This window comes from Urtica dioica, chromosome 9 (genome assembly GCF_054948205.1).
Source record: "Urtica dioica subsp. dioica isolate 48M chromosome 9, U.dioica_male_clone48M_v1_H2, whole genome shotgun sequence".
Lineage (NCBI taxonomy): Eukaryota > Viridiplantae > Streptophyta > Magnoliopsida > Rosales > Urticaceae > Urtica > Urtica dioica.
In genome coordinates, this window is record NC_142764.1 from 6246107 (window position 1) to 6262886 (window position 16780).

A 16780-nucleotide genomic window follows, 5' to 3' on the forward strand; every position below is an offset into this window, starting at 1 on the left:
GTAACCACGAAGGCTTCGCGACGGCGAAGCCCCTGCGAAATATATTTTCCTCAAACACCCGGCAGAAACAACTAAAAGTTCACCGCCCGGGGCCTCCCGAGCGCTGAACTTGGGGGGCTAATGTTGTCGGTCGTTTTCGGAAAACCCGGAACGCCGGAAAGACGCGCCGCTCAAAGGGCCAATGGTCAGGCCGGAGGTCCTGAAGAACGGCGAGCCTTCCATCACGAGTCAACCGGCGAGCCCTCGTGCCATACTCTCAGCTCCTCAAGTCGAGCCTCGCTCCTTGAGTTGAGTAATTCTCCTCGAGTCTAGCTTCGCTCCTCGAGTCGAGCCTCGAGTCTTTCTCCTCGAGTCGAGCCTCGAGTCACTCCTCGAGACGAGCCTCGAGTCAAGCCTCGAGTCACTCCTCGAGACGAGCCTCGAGTCGTTCTCCTCGAGTCGTTCTCCTCGAGTCGAGCCTCGAGTCGTTCCTCGAGTCGAGCCTCGAGTCGTTCCTCGAGTTGAGCTTCGAGTCATCCTCCTCGAGTCGAGCCTCGAGTCATCCTCCTCGAGTCGAGCCTCGAGTCGTCCTCCTCGAGTCGAGTCACTCTCGTCAAGTAGAGACCTTCACACTTCACATAGAAAGCATGATATCCAAAGACCCCTAAAGGCCCACAAGAGTCCGACGAGACGAGCCATGCGTCGCGCGCGCAGCACGCCGCACCGGCCGGCCACACAGCATGCCGCGCGCCGCGCCAGCAGACCGCGCGCCGCGCGAAGACACGCCCGCGCCGCGCGCCCGTGCGCCGCGCATCCTGCGCCGCGGCTGATGACCCGCGCGCCGCGCCCCCTGCGCCGCGCTTTGTGCGCCGTGCGCCTCCACTTGACGGCGCGCGCGCCCCTAGTCCCACATGGACGAAAAAGAAGCCTTCTAAGGCCCTCAAACACCTATAAATACCCCCTCTCATTGAGGGGAAAGCCATCCCATTCATTCTCAATGAACTTTAGACTTCTCTCTGCTTCTCTAGATGCCATCATTGGCCTGAAGCGGATTCTCCTCGATTTCTCGTTCTCAGAGGTTCCGAAGCACTCACGGGGACTTCCCGGACGTTGCTCCCTCTGACCGAACGCCCCCCGGTGCTCAAGCACGCCCCTAGGGTTCTCGACTAGAGTCCCCCTGCGCGTCTAACACGCCAGACGCGCACGCGATCTCCGAAGTTCTGAGACGCCGCCGAAGACTCCTCCGCGCATCGTCTCCTTCTTCGAGTACGCTTCTCCACCAAGGCGCCGCGCCTCACACTGCGTTACATACGCCTGAACTACGTTCTGACCTGATCCCACACACGGGTACGTAGGCAGCCGACACACAAGGCACGGTCACTCCCCTTCATCACCCCCTACCTCTCCCGAGAGGCGGGTTGATCGGAGAAAACCTAGCTCGAGACTTTCGAGCTCACACTCTTGGCCCGGGTGCGATCACTTGGTCCGGCCTTGGATCGAACCGCCCGAGGTTTTCAATAGTTGTTCATTTTCGTGCGACAACACGACTATTGAAATCTAATTAACTGTTATTGAAATTTAGTTAACTATTATTGAAATCTGATTAAAAGTTATTGAAATTTGATCAATAGTTATTGAAATATGGTCAACATTAATGAAATTTGATTAACTGTTATTGAAATCTTGTCAAAAACTATTGAAATTGAAATCTTGTCAACTATTGAAATCTAATTAACTGTTATTAAAATCTGATTAACTGTTATTGAAAATGATTATTTATGAAAATTAGAAAATTCAACAGATAATATTGAAAAAAATTCAATAAACGGCTACTTTCAACTATTTCCACTTCTTTTCTTTATTATTTTGAAAAAGCTATGTTAGAATTTTTCAGTTTCTTGTTGTACAATTATACAACTGCCGAGCATTTTTGTTCCTTGTACAATTTCTCAAATCAGTAGGAACATCACAAATACTACAGCGGTATCATCTCAAACCTTTCCCAAAGAAGCTAATAATAATAATATTAGATTTTAAGATATAAACTAGAACAAAGTCCAAGCAAAAATTTAAGCCAGGGTATAAGAACCCAAATTTTGATGTCATGGTCAAACTGTTGACTAAATCACAAGAACAAGTATCTTTGGGACATAATTAAATAAATAACGCTTAGCATTAGGTTCGCTCATTTGCGAGCCTCAGACTTCTTCTGTTCTTTGGCTGCAAAAATCATGAATTCAAACTCAGTTCAATGAACACACATACACACACACAATATATATATATATATATATATATATATATATATATATATTGAATTAAGCAAGGAAGGCAGAGAAATAGGGTCGAGGTATTCACCGGCTTTTTCTTCTTCTCGCTTCTTAGCAGCATCTGCCCTTTGCTGACGTATGAGCGATAAACGCTCTGTGAAACCCAAAATATAAAACATAGTTTTAGAGCCTTTCAAATGATAGGACTAAGAATTGAAACTTTTTTAATGATATTTTCCCTTTACTGTAGAAAAATTGGACCCAGAAGACATCATTTAGTTACTGATGTTTGAATTTATTTGAGTCAATTACCTAAATCTTTCCTTGCTTGATCTGTTTTTCCCTGCTCTTGAAGCCTCATATAGCGCTCATGTGCTTTTTGTTTCTCAAGCTCCTCTCTGAAAAGAAGGAAAATAAGTGTAAAATGTAGAGGCCAACCCTACCCTCGAAAGTATCTTCCGAACCCCGAAAAATGGGCATAACGTTAGACTTTCCAATAACAAATTATGGATTTTAACAGGCTTGCTGAACTATGCTGAGACAGAGGCAAAAGGGAAGATGTTGCAGCTTTTATGGCCACATTTTAATTCTCGGGAATATTTTGTTACTTTTTTTCCTATTAACAATTTATCATGGATCTTCGGCAGCAGCTATGAATATTTTTACGTTTGGCAAGAAGATAAAAAGAAAGATAAATATGTACCTTTCACGCCTCGAAAGTTCAGTTGTTTTGGTCATCTGCACCGTAAAATAGTGTTACTGTTGTTTTTATATTAAATTCCAAAGACTTGGGGCTATTTTAAAGAATTCATAAGACCATTTTAATACTCACATCAGCATCCTTAGCTTTCAAGCCCTTTTGCTTCGTCAAATTGGGATTTTCAATCTCGATGATTCCTTGAATACCTTTACGTTTCTGCTCACATAATTTAATAGCAAAAACCCAATGAGTCGGCGCACAAAAAGAAAAGAGAGAAAAAAAAACGTTGAGACAACCAACTAAATCGTTACACAAACCTCCTGTTCGTCAGATTCTTCTCCCGACTCCTCGGATTCGTCTTCGGGTTCTTCCTCTTTCACATATTCCGCTTCTTGCTAATAACATAAAAGAAATAGAAATTCGTTAGCAACAAATCAACCTTAACATCGAGAGACGGAGAGAGAGAATACCTGTCTAAAAGTGCGAGGGCGAGATGAAGTTCCAGCAACTGAAATATACGATCAACAAAGAGTCATTCTAAAAGGCCTTCTTGGTGTTGCAATATATTATTTTATTTTACTGTATATGTAATATTCAACCAAAAGAAGTTTTACGAAGCACACAGTAAACAAGTTTTAGCTTATAAAATATTTATATTTCACATAACTTGCAAAATAAACCTAAGGATGTGTTTCACATACAGAAATAATACACGCAATATTATATATGTATATATATATATATATATATATATATATATCCATTACGAATATTAGTAACCATTTAGACCTTGGATGAATGAAACATGAAGCCGGGTGAATAAGAAAACGACCCGTCACCTCGATAGTAAGCTATATCATCACACTTTGAACTGAATAGCGGAACTTTATTCATCACCTCAGTTTCATGAAAGATTTTATTACACGAGTTTACGATATAAGAATCATGTTCATAGATAGAAGTTGTCAGTTAACTTTTTGCAAAATCAGCGTCCGTTTTAGTGTCAACAAACAAGAATCTTCTGAAATTCAATCTCTAAAAAAACCTACTCTTTAATGTCCAAAAATCGAACAATAGTTTTACCCACAGAAAGAATAATGTACTAGAAGCACTTGCTTAGTTTAATTTTCAGCTTTAATAAAATCATAAAATAAAAATAAATAAACAAAAAGTGAATCCCTAATGTGCTTAAACCATCATTAACATTGATCTCACCTATGTTAGCAAATTCATATGAGAAAATCAGTTAACTTAAGTTTTCCTTTTACAACAAACAATAACCTCCGAAGTTGAGGATATCGATATAGCACCAAAAGAAGCATATAATAAAGCGCAACACAGCCCCAAAACCATAGACCCCAATCATGAGACCCCAATTAGCCAATCCGAAAATAAAATAAAAACTTTCTTTTTTTCTTTCAACTTCACTTCTATATAGTAAACAGAAGAGAAACATAGGATACTCAATTCAATATCTACTTTGGTCGTCAATCGCGTGCATATACAGGTAATCGGCAAGATTTTCAACAATTTAAAAAAAAAAAAAAATTAAGGACAGGGATTTCGGGTGAACTTACGGAGTTCCTCGGGTGTGGAAAAGTGGCGGTGACCAGTGGGCTTGGCTTTGAACTTTCCTCTCCCCATAGCTCCGACGAAGACGGAAAATAATGTGTAACTAGGAGATCGGAGCCGGAGAGAGAGAGAACGAAGAAGAATAGGTTTAACTTCAAAGAGAGAGACAAATTTGCTGAATCCAAATTTCTCGTGTTGTAAATTTGTTATATTTACCTTTATACCCTAGTTATTCGATTCCAATTAGAAAAAGAGGCATATTTAAAGGTAGTATGGGGTATACTAAGGAAGAAGATAAGTTGGAATGTAATTTAGTCAATTTTCGCCATATTCTATCGAAAAATAAATATGTATAGCTAAATAATATAATAATATATATATATTATTATATTATTTAGCTATACATATTTATTATATATATTATTATATTATTTAGCTATACATATTTATTTTTCAATAAAATATGGCGAATTATTATATATATATAAAGCAAAACCCACTTTTTAGCTACAGTAATTCTCATTTTTTTTAAAAAATTCCAAAAATACCTATTTAAGTTTTAAAATGACATAAGTAACCGCTTAACAAAATTTCAAAAACAACTTTAAAAAACGAAAATTCCAGAAACAACTCTAAAAAACGAAAATTCTATAAACGACTCTAAGAATAAAAATTCCCTAAACTAACTTTAAAACGATAAAAATTATTAGTCGATTAATAGTTTTACAATTCAAAGTTTTGGTTAATCATAATTTTTGTATTGCTAAAAAAAATTGTGTTCATAATTACAACTTATTATTTCTAATTTTTTTTATACCTAAGTTATTATTTAATTAAAATTATTTAAATATATATTAAAAAGTGGTAAAAAAAATGATAACTTTTACGTATGAAAAGTGACAACCAACAATTGGAAACTGTTCACACATTATTATTTAAATTAAAATTTATCAAACCTCCCGGGCAACGCCGGGGCCTATTGCTTGTATATATATAAGCAGGATAACCACGCTGGCGGAATAATTGTTGCACTTTTATGATAATAAATTATACATTTAATTTATTATTTTCTTATCATTAAAAATAATAAATAGTAAAAAATGTTAAAATATGTAAATTACAAACTTGCAATAATAAATATATAGTCGAAATAATTAGAATAATATATATATATATATATATATATATCTACAAATCATATATTATTTATATATGTGACCAATATATATATATATATATATATATATATATATATATATATGAGATCAAACATTACGACTATTAGAAATTACTAAGATTGCTGGTAATAAATATATACATTTCTTTTAAATTATGTATAAAATAAAGAAAACACTTATTTGATGAGATAATAATTTGTGGAAATGTAATTTTGTGTGCTTAAGAATATTTAAGTTTCTTCATTTGAAAAAAAAAATTAATAAATAATACAATTTTTCCCTTAAGTTAAAAAATAAACGTATGATATTGTAGATGTAGGTGTAGGATTTGTCATAATCCCTCTAATTACACATTTTGGGCCTCAGACCTGCGAATTGGGCCCGACCGAGAAAATCAGCATGATCCTTGGCCCAACTCATTTAACTCTTTCTTCGCAGGTCCAGCTCGCTCAACCTCCTTTGTCCCAGCATGAAGAATGAGTCAAGATACTTCACCCAATCAGCCCGGAAGAAGCGGTCTTCGCGCTATTCTTTCGCCAATTCGAATCGATCCACTTCACACGTAGCATCGCGGGAGACTCATGGCCGACCACGTGTCTTCCAGATCGATGGTGGAGGAATAGCAGACCCAGCTATAAATTGAAGATGCTGAGGACTTTCTACGCACGTGATTTATCGCACTTTAATTTCCTGATTCATATTCTTTATTTTATGTCTTGGTTAAGCTCGCGTCCACTCTGTTCGAGCTCGGCCACTTTTCTATATTCAGTCCGATCGATTTGCAATAAAGTATTTATTACTTTCTATTTATTTTCGGCTTATTTCAATTTTATTTACGACGAATTCTGAGATCCACAATATATAAATATAAAAACGATACACTATTTATAATATATAGTTCGTGATTGTTGAGCAATCGATTCTTGCATCAACCATAGATATTTAATATGAATTGTACAATTTTACATTTGTTTAATATAAATTATATATTAAGAGCACTAACATATTTAATATAACAAATATAGTAGATATATACAAATTGCTGATTTATATAACCAAAAGAAGGTAGTGAGGGTGGTTAATTGTAAAGTAAAAGGTATAGAGGTAATTTTCAAATGAGTTGTTTAAAGACTCCATAGTTATTTCCTTTTCTTGGTTCACTTCATTCACCCAAAGAGGAAAAAAAGGGAAAACAAAATTGGAAAAAAAAAAGAAAAAAAAAAAGAAGAGAGAATCGCATAAGTGATTTTGGAGAGAGAATGAGAGATAGAGGGTGAGTCGGAGAAGGAAAATAAGGTGGTTGAAGCTCGCATATGTGGTAGGTTCTTCTTCATCTCGTCTTCTTCCTCTTCGTTCTTCTTTCCCTTTTTGAATTTTCAAGGGATTGGGGGAGGGTAGTTTCGGGAATTTGGCTAGCCGGTGAGTTTGTTTGTTAGTTTTTCTTGTGTTTAAAATTGAGTATCATACTTGAATTTTGAACCTATATCAACTGAAACTGGGAATTGAATTGGAATTTTGTTTCTACTTCCGTGTTTGAAATTGTATGGAAAATGCTGTATTTTTTTCGGAGTTATGTTTAATATAAGATCATCTCCAACCCAAAACTCTATAAATGCAGTTTCTTGGATTCTAAAATGCAGTTTATGTCACTTCAAACAATATTTCATCACCCACTCAATACTTCATATTTTACACCAAAAAATCATAATCCATATTTTTTCTAATATTTCAATAATTTTAAATTCGTTGTTATTACATTATAGTCCATATATATTTAGCTTGTATCTTTTGTATCCAATCATGCTAACCAATTTTATACATATTATATAAATTTAAAATAATTATATGACTCTCCAATAAATACAAAGTAAATAAACACACATTACATATAACATTTAAATACTAGTCAAACAATTCTAAAGTGAAGTGCGTACCCAAATACTAATTAAAACTTTACATATACTAGATGTTGCTTATGTCTATCATTTTTTAATTTGCACTTGACTTTGTAATGTATTATATTTTAGCAATTTATTTTTTAAAGTTTTAATATATATATGGTATGTACTTTAATGACTTTTGATCAATATTCATACCAAATTAGAATAATCTAATATGATTTTGTAATAAATTAATATAACTACATGTAAACTATTTAAATACATTAATTTTTGTGGTCATTTTGTAATTATTTAAATTGAATAAATATTAGTAAAATCTCTTTCCAAAATGGAGTGGAATGAATAGTGAAACTCTATAATTAGAGTTTTCATATTCATCCACTCCATAATGAAGTGGGAAATGGAGTTGGGTTGGAGCAAATCCAATCTCATTTTGTCACTTCTCACTCCATAATGGAGTGGGTTGGAGATGCTCTAAGGCAGCTAATCGGATTATTATCTTGAATAATCTAATTATATTACATCTTCTAAGGAATTCGTGTGTTGTTTGAATGCTGATGGAAACATTAGAGTTTGAAGCGTTTTAATTTTTCATTTTCCTTCTCTGGCTTAGCCTGGAGTCGGTAAAAAAAAGTCAGGCAATTGGTAAAGAATATAAATAAATGAAATTGTTACTTATGTCTCTTTATATTTGGAAATTGTTACTAATTTAAACTGAAAAGCCACGACAAAATAGTAGTTATAGTGAGGTCCGACTATTACCCGATGATGATGTTTGCAGGTTGGAAGAGCTGGGTGGTAGGAGTGTTATATATATATAATAATTAATATATTCTAGTCCGAAAAAAAAAAAGAAATATATAAAGATGTGTATAGAAATATTTAGGTTTGAAAAAAAATGCATTTAAAGTTTTTTGAAAATATTTTTTATCTTTCTGATAAAATAAAAAAAATAAAAAACGATACGAATGAACACTACTTGTGTTTAGGGTCCAATCTTTTTTTTCTTAAAAAAAAAAAGTTTTCGGAAAAAAGGAAAAAAATTCACGAAACACTGTTCATTGAACAATGTTAATATATTTTACTTTGAAAGAAGAAATATATAGAGATATGTCCATAAATATTTAGGTTTGAAAAAAATGTATTTAAAGTTTTATAAAAAGCATTTTTATCTTTCAGATAAAGAAAAAAAATCAGTGCGAATGAACACTACTTGTGTTTAGGGTCCAATCTCTTATTAAAAACAGTTAAAAAAAACGAAACACTGTTTGAACAGTGTTTCGTGAGATTCCAGGTTGGCTCCAGTTTTCAGCTGCTTCAGTAGAAGACTTCTCCAGAAGAGTATAGAGAGTCATCCAATAGCATATCAGCACATTATTCTTTATTTTTATAATTGTATATATGGATAATTTTGCTGATGGCATGAATGTCAACATCTCGACATTGGAAGGTCAAATTTGTCAACTATACATTTAAAGTAGGACGTTTAAGTACTGGTTGTTAGGTGTCCATATATACAGTATTGATTGTTAGGCATTGACGGAGCCAGAAAAGCCCATCAGGGGGCTAATTTGAAAAAAAAAATTAGGGGGGGCTTGATTGTAAAAAATTTATAAAAATTGGGCCAAAAGTATAAATTTTCAAGGGAAAAAAATGTAATTTTTTTTTAAAATGGACAAAAAGTGCAAAAAAAAAAATTTGAGAGGGGGCTTAAGCCCTTGCTAGGCCTATACTGGCTCCGTCACTGTTGTTAGGTGTTCATAAATTACATCAAGGATGACATCCAAGGACTCCCATTTTTTCGACATGATCCGTAAATGTCTTATGGGTAATCTTTTTGTTAATGGATTTGCAACCATAAGTTTTGTGCTAATGTGATTGATTGCAAGGTTCGAAATGCCGTTTTCGATGCCGTTTCGAGCCTTCTGATTTACGGAAAATCGACACACCGACGGAAAATCGAACGGAAAAAATGTAGAAAATGGCAAATGAGATGCCGTTTTCAAATTCATTTTTCGATGGAAAACCAAACGGAAATAATGTTGCAAAATAAACTAATACATATATATTTGTAAATATAGTCCAAATTTAAAAACACTTGAAATCATACATATCAAATATAGATGTTCCATACTTAAATTCACACCACAAAATGTATCAATGAAGGAAATAATAAGTGTTAAAATCACACCATAATATTGCAAAGCATTATAAAATAAAGACATTCCACACACATATAGCTAAAATAAAAAATGAAATGCATCACTAGAATTCCGATGGAAACCGAACGAAAATAATATTACAGAATAAACTAATAAAACAATATTTGTAAATATACTCCAAACTCCGTACATAAAAATCATACATAAAAATATATGTTCCACAATTAAATCATACAACAAATTCTAAAATATTACACGTAATCTTATTTTATTGTATTCGTAATTTTTTTTCCGGCAAATACAAATATATTTAGGTATAGCGAATATATGTAAACAAAATATATGTCATAGAAATATTTAATATATTTAACATTACTGTATAATAATAGCCTATTCTAAATATTATGTAGTAGGCTATATTTATGTCCAACAATACTGTATATAGGCTACCTAGATATATGTTCAAAATATTATATTATAATAATAAGCTATATTCGCTTACAATAAAATATTGTAAACAAAATATATGTCCCATCAATGATATAATGATAGTCTATTATAGTAGGCAACTGTGTGCCATATATAATTATAAAATAGTCGAACACTCGAACTCTTCCTCATATTTACTCTCTCTTCTTCCAGTGGGGTCCATTTCTTCTTCTCCCTCACTCACTAACCACTATTGTTGATTTGCAAATACATCAAAATCCAAACACAAAATGCCACCGAAAATCGTCCACCTCCGCTGTTTCCCTCGACTTTCTTCGAAAACCCACGAAAATGAATGACTTTTGTTCATTAAAACGAACGAAAACGAGCGATCGTTTTTTTGTCGAACAGCGTGTCATTTTGCCAAATGCCGAACGACATTTAACGGCGAAACGACAATATGTGTCTTCGTCGGCCGTTCTTGGTCCGGCAGCGGAGCCGTCACCGATTTTCTCCGATTTTCCACGGCATTTAAAACCTTGATTGATTGACACATTTTTTTTTTGTTTATGAATTTTATCTTTAACAATAAAGTATTCCAATTCTATAAGCTTAACACATTTCGAATACTTGCATTTCTTAAAAAATAAGAATGCTAGGAATTATCACTTTAAATTTTCAGCGGCTTGACGATAATGTCGACAATTCCAAGTCCTGAAATAAAGTTCTGCAGCCATAAACCATAAATCGTAGCCTCGAAACATACTACGAATTCAGCTTTAATAGTGGATGCAACAATGACAAACTACTTCACACTTGCATGAAATCACTAATTTTGTTAAAATAACAAATAGTCAAAAGTGGATTTTCTGTAATTAACATAAATAAAATATGGGGAAAAATAGGTATATAGCTTATTTAAACTTTTTACTTATAAAACTAAGAAAATAACCAAAATTCAAACAAGATGCATGAAGACTTAGACATGAATTTGATTAATTTTTTTGATATTTGAATAATTAAGCTAATTTTTATTGAACGTAGTCTTAGAACGATTTTTTCTAAAAGATAACATGAAATAAAATAAGACGCCACGTGTCAATTAAAATTCTCTTTTGCTCACCGCTTTTTAGTATTAGTATATAGATTGTACTTCAGGTTTACGTATTGATGATAAATAAAATTTGAAAAATCAAAATAAAGATGAGGTCTGGAGCACCATTTCAAAATGGTGAGAACAATTGCAGTATTTTTGGTGTTAAACTGGCACCAATTTCGTGGTGGGGTTGGACGCTCTACCTCTAAATCCCTATTTCTATAACTTGCACCAAAGGAAATTGAATAAATAAATTAAGGACTGCTATAGTGAAACTCTTCTAAAAACTAAATCGTCATTCTTTAGATGAAAATTCTAATCCCCTGATTCCACGCAAGTAAATAAATAAATATAACCAAAGAGGGAACTGAATGTCCTCCGCAGATTTTGGTTTATTACGCATCACAGGTCCACATGCCTTGCCAGAGCAAAACGAGCATCGGGTTTTGTGGACATCAACAGCTCTATGTGAACAACCCCTCGATCTGGGCACGGGATTTTGAGTCCGGGCTCAAGTAAACCTGCATAGGCGAATAAAAATTGGATAAAATAAAAAATGTCAGAAAATGAGTCATCTGAATATGAAGTTCGCGATTCAAAAGCGCGGAAAGTAACAAGGGAGAGACTTACTTGGAGAAAGCTTTCTACCGCCGTATAACTCGGCTGCTAAGGGATTCGCTGCCCACTGATTCACGCCCACGCGACTCGTCGGTTGGAACCCCACTACCTTCCCATCTGATGACAATACCACCTACAGAGAGAGAGAGAGAGAGAGTATTGGTTTAATAATCTAAGATTATATACAAAATTGATAGTCTAGGCACTATTAGTTTGATAATCGCTTTTCTGCTACGTGTTAACGGATTCGGAACTAACAAAAATAAAATTGTATTTCGATGATCATGAGTTATTTTTGGAGGATTTATGGGAGAGAATTTTAGGAAGCATAGCTCTTTGGTTTTCGGCTCTAGTTTTGTAATCGAGCTCTTTTAACTCAACCGATCACTTCCGAGGTTGACTGAGTGCCCATTAGCTTGTATTTTGTTTTGGTCCAGTTGAAGCTTTCTTTTTCCCTTTACTTTCTATTTAATTTTAGCTTATTCTTATAAAAAAAAATTACATATATGAAAATGGATGACCTCTTAGCTATTGAATTAATATTTCCATATTCTCTATTGTATAATTTTCTATATTCTTTTTTGTTATCTACAAGGAAGCGGAGTTTTATTGATTTTAAGGATTTACATACCCCTAAGATACAAATCCTAAACTAGTACCAGAGAGAAATTCTCACTCGCTATATTCTCTATAAAGATGTGATTACAAGCCAAAAATAAAAGCAATATAGAGCATACATCTAAAAAGTAACTGATCCTGATAACCAGGAATTAAATCCTAACCAAGTATCTTAACATACAAGCTATCCAGTATTTTAACATAATAAGAGTATAGAAAACTAAATAAACTGAATAAATAAGATAATGAAACTAACTCCAAAAGCAAAAATCATTTTCTATCATCATCAGGCACAGTCACACACACCAATCTCAGGCAATATTCAATAAAGTTGCCACATCTACTAATTTGGTTTATCCGGTTGTATAAAAGTGTGGCTTTTACCTGATAGCTAGCAATATCTTGAGCCGATGACTTAATCTCAGCGCTGACTTTTTCCAGGCTCGAAGCATTTGTAATGAGAACAGGATCGCCTTCGACCACCACCCTGAAGTAGTCTGGTAACTTGCCAGTCCAGACACCCACGCCCGGTTCACATATTATATCGCCACCCCAATCCAAACCTTCCAATATCGTCTTTATTACTTTGATACACAACGATTCCAACTGTACATAGTTTTGGATGTGAGATATCACCCAAAAGCAAGATAGAAGAAATGTGCATATGTAGATATGTATGTATATATAAACTGTAATTTGCAACTGAAAGATGAGGGATCTCAGTAACCTTAAGCAGAGTAGAGCTAAATGTTATTTCTTTGATTGATTAAAGTAGAAGAGCACATAGTGAATGACGATATCATTAAATTTGCTTATTAAAAAAAAAAACATGAAAAAAATAAAAGAGCGGGAAATTAACCCGGGAAATACTGAAGAAAGTGAGGCTCAGTCTGACCAAGAGAGAAAAATTAAATAGGTAAGATAATAACCTAGTCAATCATTTTATGTGAGAAACATCTTACAGAGCTACAATCTGCTAATATTGATGTTTATTCAACCCCAAGGGGTTGGTCTAATGGTAAGGGCAATTCTTGAGACCTTGCTAGTCCCCAGTTTGATTCCCCCTGGACCCAACAATTGGAGCCACTGGGGTAGTCTTCCGGTCAATAATGCCCAGGGCCTTGTGGAAATTAGTCGGGTCTAACCCGGACCCCACGGTTATAAAAAAAAAGATTGGTGTTTATTCAATTATGGATTAGCTAAAAGTAACAGTAACTTCAGAAGACACATTGCTATTGCATTGGATGTCGGGTCTTACCAAGGCGGGTTCAGAATTACATGTGTAATTTAGCCTTAGACACATGTAATTTAGCAATGTGTTTTAGGAGTTTCTCTTATCAAGGCGGGATCAGAATTACATGTGTCTAAGTTGAGGAAATTCATTTATTTGATATTACTAGCTTGTCATAAACTAATCACGGCTAATAATTGCAAACTGAGTCAATAGTTCCTTATTAAACTTCTAATTAATAGCTCGTGGCCACAAATGAGCACGCATACCTCATCTTCGTCGAGAGTATTATGTAGTACATTTTCCACTTTCAACGATGGAAGAGACTTGTGATCCCTGGTAAAACTTCCAAGCTTTAGACGGGGAAAAGAAAGCTGACCAAGGGCACTAATCGCAACGATAAAAACTCCAGTTGTGAAGGTCACAGACAGCGCTTTCAACAACACGGAACTCCTCTGAAACCATAAACAGTTTCAATCCATTCGGAAAAATTCAACATAATATACAAAAATACAGTGTCAATAGATCTTTGTTGAGCTTTCATAAGTACCTTTTCATCAGGCAAATTAGTGAAATCCTTGACCATGTCACACGGCAGTTCTTTGTCGGGCAATGTGTAGAGATCTTCATAGTACATGTCTAATGCATCTGTCAACCCAGCCTGCAAAAATTCTATAATGATATCATCATTTTATAACTAGAAAACCGTATTTAATTAAAAAAAAAAAAAATATATATATATATATATATATAAATATATATTCTTAAAATATTGAAAAACAAACAATAGAAGTACCATCTGGGTGTGCGTCAAAAGGACTTCCCACTTGTTATCCGAGCACTCTCTCCAACCTTCAAATGTGACGTCTTTGAGTTTGTCGGAATCGATTTGTATCCGATAAACAGGAACATAAGCGTTTGTCCAAGCTATAAACAGAGGACCGCCAATCTTTTCCAATTTAGAAGATGCCCATGGAGACCAACCACAATACTTCGACGGCGTGAAAGTCGCCTTTGCCGAATTAAAATCGCCGAGAAGACTCTTTGCGTACTCGACCATCTCATCTTCAAATAATTCGGTGACGATAACAGAAGAGTCCTTTGACGAAAACGTCCTTGGCTTCTGAAACCAACGGAGAACGATCCCCAGATTTCTCCCGATATACTTATCGAGAAATTTCTCTTCGGTCCTCTTCAGAGCAGAGACACAAATCGCTTCCGCGAGCACGGAGATAACCCTTTTGTCGGACGAGCCAACGCTGAACGAAGATTCAGAGACCTGCTGATACGAAATGCATAAAGAAGAGAACCGAACCCAATCAGTATCACCTGCAGTGACAGACATTGCTATGGCATCACATCTTCAAACAATTGATCAGGTTATCTCAGGGGAAAAAGGCAAGCCAGGTTTCGACAAACCTCTCTGGGGTTCTCGAGGTCTTCCATGTCTCTTTCGGCTCCAGGCCTGAAAACAACCAGTTCGAAGCTCCAGAGCTGTTCAAGTACTACTTGTCGGAAAGTCATTGACAATATGTTCTTAGACGCCATGCCGGAGAGAACGCCTTGGTTGAGAGAGCTTCTTAGCCTCCAGGCCTTTTCCTTAACTTTCTTCGCCGGCAAGAACTTTGTAACGATTCACCAGAAAATCGAAAAAAATTAAAGACCAACAAAGGTCCGAGTTATTACTGCAATGGCGCTTTATTGTTGCGTATGTGTTAATCCACCAAAATCAGATTAAAGGAATCATATTAATGCAATGGAAATATCTAAGAATATAACCTTACTGTTTATTTGTAATGATAAATTATAAACAAGATTCTTGTTGATATTACGGTGTTTGGTAGAGGACGTAAAATCATATATTTTATATAAAAATAAATTTATAAATTGAATAATAATAATAAAAGTGAAATAACGATTAAGATTTACTTCTTTATTAAAAGATAAAGAATAACTATTTTAAATATTATCATTTAGAGTAATATGATAGTTATATAGTTGATAATCTGATTAAAAAATACATTAGTAGCAGCAAATTACTCCAATCATTTTCTTCGATTCATCACTGCTATATGCACATTCATATCAATATCAGTGTTAACCTAACACGCCCTAAAAGTCACGGAAAATCTAAAAGTATTGACCACTGAAAGAGACAATAAATGAATTCGGGGGTTACCAGGCGAGTGGAAACGGTGCTGTGCTCGTCAGAAGCTCCCGGGAAAACGGTCTCGACAACCATGGCAGGCAAAGAGGACTCGAGGTGTTCATCGGCGGCGCGTCCACCGTCGGCGGCGGCGGCGGTGAGAGCCTGCTGGAAATCGACGCAGCCGACAAGAGCGAGGCGAGCCGAGTCAGTCTCGAAGGTCCTGACGCACGGGAGGCTGTTCTCCTCCGAATCCGCCACCGCGCGGAGAATCTCTTGCTCGGCGCCGCCGCGGGAGACGGCGGCGATGGAGAATCGGAGGTTTCGCGGGGGAGAAATTAAGCGATGAGTTCGGAAGGGGAAGAGAGGGGTTTGGGAACAGAAGAGGGAAGCCATTGATGGCACGAGTGAGTGAGAGACGGGAGAAATGTGGTTTCGAACTTTATTTATTGTCTTTTGAAATAGAACAAATTTTATTCTTGGATTACAATGAAATTCACGTTTTGTCCTTTTATTTTTCTAAAGTGAATAAATAACCATCCGTTTGTTAGAAGGAAAGATTAGAGCCGTTAGCCATGTCATACCGGAAATTTTACTGGGTTATAGAGATATGCTTTGATTTATCGGAGTAATCAATAAGTTTTAGAATAAATTGTACCGATGAATTTATAATTAACGAAGTAATTTAACGATAAATAACAAACTTATCGAAAAAGTATCAAATGAACAAATATTTATAAATAAATAAATTTATATATATTAACAATAATGCTAAGAAAAAATTATTAATATATAAAAATTTAAAATAATTAATTGTATTCACCATTGTAATAAATAATTATCATTTATTATTATTTTGTTAATAATGAATGTTGATGAT

At 35.2% G+C, this 16780-nt stretch overlaps 2 protein-coding genes across 3 annotated transcripts; both read right to left on the reverse strand.

The window, feature by feature from the left end:
• Positions 1–1977: 1977 nt before the first annotated feature.
• Positions 1978–4744, reverse strand: LOC149384703 (28 kDa heat/acid-stable phosphoprotein-like protein). Its single transcript, XM_089627492.1, has 8 exons — positions 4527–4744; positions 3420–3457; positions 3267–3344; positions 3082–3165; positions 2953–2987; positions 2562–2647; positions 2338–2403; positions 1978–2199 (listed from the first exon to the last, which is right to left on the reverse strand). The coding sequence occupies exons 1-8, from the start codon at positions 4591–4593 to the stop codon at positions 2165–2167; spliced, it is 489 nt and encodes a 162-aa protein (XP_089483618.1). The 5' UTR covers positions 4594–4744; the 3' UTR covers positions 1978–2164.
• Positions 4745–11558: 6814 nt separating this feature from the next.
• LOC149384704 (deneddylase) lies at positions 11559–16328 on the reverse strand. Of its 2 annotated transcripts, none has more exons than XM_089627549.1 (8): positions 15934–16328; positions 15174–15377; positions 14551–15033; positions 14305–14415; positions 14024–14209; positions 12908–13129; positions 11918–12038; positions 11559–11808 (listed from the first exon to the last, which is right to left on the reverse strand). In XM_089627549.1, the coding sequence occupies exons 1-8, from the start codon at positions 16294–16296 to the stop codon at positions 11690–11692; spliced, it is 1809 nt and encodes a 602-aa protein (XP_089483675.1). In that variant the 5' UTR covers positions 16297–16328; the 3' UTR covers positions 11559–11689. The 2 variants fall into 2 exon arrangements, with proteins under 2 accessions (XP_089483675.1, XP_089483674.1); XM_089627548.1 differs by having other exon boundaries at positions 14551–15036.
• Between the last annotated feature and the right edge of the window lie 452 nt (positions 16329–16780).

Bases quoted from the DNA above. Each gene is read 5' to 3' on its own strand.
- LOC149384704 (XM_089627548.1), bottom strand. From the start codon at position 16,296: ATGGCTTCCCTCTTCTGTTCCCAAACCCCTCTCTTCCCCTTCCGAACT. The intron at 14,210-14,304 runs GTACTTATGAAA...TTATGGTTTCAG, and splicing joins CTAATTTGCCTGATGAAAAG to AGGAGTTCCGTGTTGTTGAA. The intron at 13,130-14,023 runs GTATGCGTGCTC...AACTATGTACAG, and splicing joins ATACTCTCGACGAAGATGAG to TTGGAATCGTTGTGTATCAA.
- LOC149384703 (XM_089627492.1), bottom strand. From the start codon at position 4,593: ATGGGGAGAGGAAAGTTCAAAGCCAAGCCCACTGGTCACCGCCACTTT. The intron at 3,458-4,526 runs GTAAGTTCACCC...CGTATATTTCAG, and splicing joins TTCCACACCCGAGGAACTCC to TTGCTGGAACTTCATCTCGC. The intron at 2,404-2,561 runs GTAATTGACTCA...TGGGTTTCACAG, and splicing joins TCAAGCAAGGAAAGATTTAG to AGCGTTTATCGCTCATACGT.